The sequence below is a fragment of the Trachymyrmex cornetzi genome, unplaced genomic scaffold (assembly GCF_001594075.2).
Source record: "Trachymyrmex cornetzi isolate Tcor2-1 unplaced genomic scaffold, Tcor1.1 scaffold319, whole genome shotgun sequence".
NCBI classification, from domain to species: Eukaryota; Metazoa; Arthropoda; class Insecta; order Hymenoptera; family Formicidae; genus Trachymyrmex; species Trachymyrmex cornetzi.
The window spans coordinates 39,841-44,533 of record NW_017297887.1 but is presented as its reverse complement, the minus strand read 5'-3'; the positions used below and the strand labels follow the sequence as shown (position 1 = coordinate 44,533).

General features: G+C 41.3%; 1 protein-coding gene across 1 annotated transcript; it reads right to left on the bottom strand.

The window, feature by feature from the left end:
* Positions 1-367: 367 nt before the first annotated feature.
* On the bottom strand, positions 368-4,057 carry LOC108762706 (uncharacterized). Its single transcript, XM_018509830.1, has one exon. The coding sequence runs from the start codon at positions 4,055-4,057 to the stop codon at positions 368-370; it is 3,690 nt and encodes a 1,229-aa protein (XP_018365332.1).
* Between the last annotated feature and the right edge of the window lie 636 nt (positions 4,058-4,693).

Genomic DNA, 4,693 nt, shown 5'->3' with positions numbered 1-4,693 from the left:
CGTCGTACGTTGCACGAAGATATATATTTAGTGAAAGTCGCTATCAGCTAGTGGCGTCACGGTACCGGAAAGCCGCTGACAGCGCCTTTCGATAGTTGGTAAGGTAGCTGTGAGCGTTACCTCTAACATACTTCTCCCTTTGGAAAGAGTGAGCTTTACAATAACTTAAGAAGTCAGATATGAGGACATAATGTCTAAGGAATCTATATAAACTTAAAATCTAATATAAATGTACATGAACTTATAATGTATATAAACTTAGTTTGCATATTATAATTGGAATAACAAAGTTTTTGGAATATGACATTTTTCGGCTTAGTGCCTTCGATGAACTATTTAATAATATAATGATTGAATAATATAGTAATTAAGCGGTTACATTGTCGTTTAGCGGTAGGATACAAATTTTGGGTAAAGTTCGTTTGCTTGACCCTTGTTTAGTACGCACAGTAACTAGACGAATAATTCCGTCGGGCCCCGGATGTACTTCAGTGATGCGGCCTAAAGGCCAAATCATTGGAGGCGTCCTTTCATCCTTAACGAGCACCATGGTGCCTATCTTTAATTTTAAACATTTACGAGTTTTCCATTTAAATCGCTGTTGTAATTGTGACATGTATTCGGACGACCATCGCTTCCAGAAATGCTGTTTTAATTGTGACAGTACTTGATAGCGTGTTAAGTGATTTGATGGTGTTTGGTTAAAATCGCGATCTGGAATAACTGTGATCGCTTCACCTATGATAAAGTGACCTGGCGTCAGCGCTTCAAAATCGGTGGTGTCCTCGGAGATCGGAGTAATGGGCCTTGAGTTAAGGCACGCTTCTATCTGCGTGAGGATAGTATACAATTCCTCAAAATATAGCAAGTGGGTGCCAACGATTTTTCTCATATGCGTCTTTGCCGATTTCACCGCCGCTTCCCATATTCCTCCCACGTGTGGGGAATATGGTGGAATGAACTTCCATTCTATAAATTGCTCTGCTAAGTACTCGTGTATCTGTTTTTGAGTAGTCTCTTTTAAGAGATGCTTCTTTAAATCTACTAATTGGTTGTTGGCGCCTACAAACGTAGTGCCATTGTCCGAATATAACGCGATACATTTTCCCCTTCGGGAGATGAATCTCTTCAGAGCATTGAGAAAAGCCGTAGCAGTTAAGTCAGACACTAATTCAAAATGTACAGCCTTTGTGGCCAAGCATACAAAAATCGCTAGATAGGCTTTACCCGTCTTGTTTCTTGTTATTTTTATACTAAATGGGCCAGCATAATCTATACCAGTATTAAGAAACGCTCTGGCCTGAGTGACCCTAACCGCTGGCAGATCTCCCATCAATTGATTCGGGTTTGTTGGCCTGGCACGAAAGCAGACGATACATTTTCTCAGTACTCTACGTACTTCGCTCCTACCAGCTATTGGCCAAAAATCATTACGAATTGCCGCTAGGACCGCTTGTGGTCCTGCATGCAAGTTTTTATAATGCGTGTCCCTTATAATTAACTCGGTGAGATGATGCTTTTGCGGTAATACGATAGGGTGCTTTTGTGAATATCCTATTGGTGCGTGACGGAGCCTCCCCCCCACACGAATGGTACCGCTAGAATCGATGAATGGGTGTAACGTTGAGAGTTTGCTTTTTATATCTACTCTATTATTTTTATGGAGATCTTTTAACTCTTGTGAAAATTCACTTGCCTGACAGACCTTAACGATTGCCGATATTGCTGATCCTAACTCTTTTACCGTCAACGGTCCGCTGGTTTGATTTGCGGTTTTTAATGAATTGTTTTTGAATCTAAGACAATAAGCTATTACTCGCTTTAATTTAGCGAGTGATGAAAACCTTTCAATGATAGAACTAAGTTCAACTGACGCGAGAATTGTTGGATTCACCTTGCGTCCTTCAGGCGTGTGACCTTCGTTGCCCTTGCAATCATATGGCTGCATTTTCGTATTGCGCTGCAGGAATTTTGGACCTTCCCACCAGATTGTTTGTGACTTTAATTTGTCAGGGCTGATTCCCCTTGATAGTGGATCAGCGGGATTGTCCTCTGATTTTACATAGTACCATGCTGCCTTGTTGGTGATGCGCTGTATCTCAGCGACCCTATTTGCGACGAATGTATGCCATTTGTTAGGCTCGTTCCCGATCCATGATAGAGTTATCGTTGAGTCGCTCCAGTAGTATGTATTATGAACAGTGATGTTCAATGCTTGTGAAGCCTTTTCGGAAAGGCGTGCTAATAAAACTGCTCCACATAATTCTAATCTAGGCAGTGATACCTTTTTTAAGGGAGCTATTCTAGATTTGGCGCATAGTAGCCTTGTGATGTATGTGTTTTCGTCCGTGCTACTGCGAATGTATAAGCAAGCACCATATGCCGCTTCAGATGCGTCACAAAACCCATGTAGTTCTGTTCGATCTTGTTGGTTCTCTAATACCCTCCTGGGTATTGAAATTTGTTGAACGTTGTGAATTTGAGATCTCCACTGCTTCCACATTTCCAACATTTCTCCTGAGATTGGCTCATCCCAACCTTTATTGGTTTGCCACAAGCGTTGTAGCAATATTTTCGCTTTGACTATGCTTGGCCCTAACCATCCGAGGGGGTCGTATATTTGCGACACTTGAGTTAACACCTTACGTTTGGTGATTTTGCTTGTTTCTTCTGACAGCCGCAATCTGTATTGAAATACGTCTTGATTTACGTCCCAATGTAATCCTAGTATTTTTGTAGGTTCGCCAATCTCCACCATGGAATTGCTGGAAGTATTCTTATCGCTAATTTCCGGTATGTTGGACCTCCATTTTCGCAGTTCGAATCCAGCACTGTTTAGTATTTTAGTTGTACTTTGTCTTAACTGCTTGAGCTCTTTGACTGTGGATGCCCCCGTTAGTAGGTCGTCTACGTAGAAGTCGTTCAATATGGCCCTACTTGCTTCAGGACATTCTTTTTGATGTTGCGATGCTATTTCCTGAAGGCATCTAATGGCTAGAAAGGACGAACAGGCTAAGCCGTACGTGACTGTTTTGAGGCGAAACGTGCGAATAGGCTCATCTTCATTCCATCTCCAAAGAATCCGTTGCAAATGAGTGTGCTCATCAATAACTTTGACTTGTCGATACATTTTTGCAATGTCTGCAGACATTGCATATCGGTGCTGACGCAGGCGGAGAATGATGCTAAACAGATCCTGTTGTATGGTGGGTCCGACCCTTAGGCAGTCATTTAATGATATTCCAGTGGAGCTTTTACAAGATGCGTCGAATACTACTCTGACCTTTGTTGTTTCGCTATCTTCCTTAGTAACTGCGTGATGCGGAAGATAGTAAGATAATTTGCATTGTGCGTCCTTTTGCAATACTTCTTCCATATGATTTAGGTTTAGGTATTCTGATATGAAGCTGCTATAGGTCTGTTTGAGTTCCGGTTGCCGTTTGAGCTTTCGCTCAATTGCCTTGAAACGTTTTGTTGCTGTTTCCATGGATTCGCCTAATTCATCTATGTTGCCCTTCAGCGGTAGCTGCACTATGAATCTCCCTTCAGAGTCCCTGGCATGTGTTTCTAGAAAATGCTGTTCACATATTTTTTCTTCCTCCGAAACGGGTGGTGATTGCACCATCTCCTCTATGCTCCAGAATTTTTCTAATTGCTTGTGTAAAGTTGTAGTCATCCCGCAATACGACCTTTTCTGCTGACATGCATTGGTCGTTTCCATTGGACCCGCAGCGATCCATCCTAGACGTGTTTCTTGAAAAACGATGGATTGATTTGATCCTCTGACTTGTCCTCCACTTATGAGGTCCCAAAATATAGAGGCTCCCAATAACATGTCTACGTCGCTGGGAATATGGCATGTTGGATCTGCTAGTTCTAAATTATTTGGAATATCTAACGCTGTTTTATTTATTTTGTGTATCGGCAATCGTTCTGTGATTTTATCAATAATTAAGAAATGAAGATCGGTCTTAAATTCATTCACGCGCGATTGAATGGTTGCTTGCGTTTGTTGAGCTATTTTTATTGGTATATTACTTATGCCCCCGATGGACATATTGATTGTTTTTTGTTTTAAATTTAATTTTTTACTGAGTTCCTTTGTAATAAAGTTAGATTGTGAGCCGCTATCGAGTAAGGCTCTGCATTCGTGTGGAGCACCGTCTCTATCACGCACCAAAACGACGGCAGTTGACAAAAGAACTTGAGTGCCTCCCTCTAAATTATAATTATTTAAGGTAGCTATGCATTTGTTTGATACAACGGCAACCCCTTGATTGGCCGTCGCGGACTCGACGCTTTCTGTTTTTGAGTTACTGCTATTTGAAGTTTCAGAAGTTGTTTTGAGTCTATGTAATAATGTATTGTGATACCCGCGACATTCTTTGCAGTTGGGAGCTTTACAATTTCTACCATGAAACTATTAAGACATTTGAAGCATAATTTTTTCTTTTTCACTTCAGCGCCTCTATCCTCCGCTGATAAACTAAGAAATGCTTTGCATTCATGCAATTTATGATTTTTGGAACACATTGCGCAAGCTCCTTTGTCCGTTGAAACATATGCTTGAGCGACATTTTTATTTTGCGGTTGAGTTACTTTATTGCTGCGCGCGTCGCTGGGGGGCTGCGCATTTCGATTCGTATGAGATAACGCCTCTAAAAACATGCTACGATTCGTTAAAAAATCCATG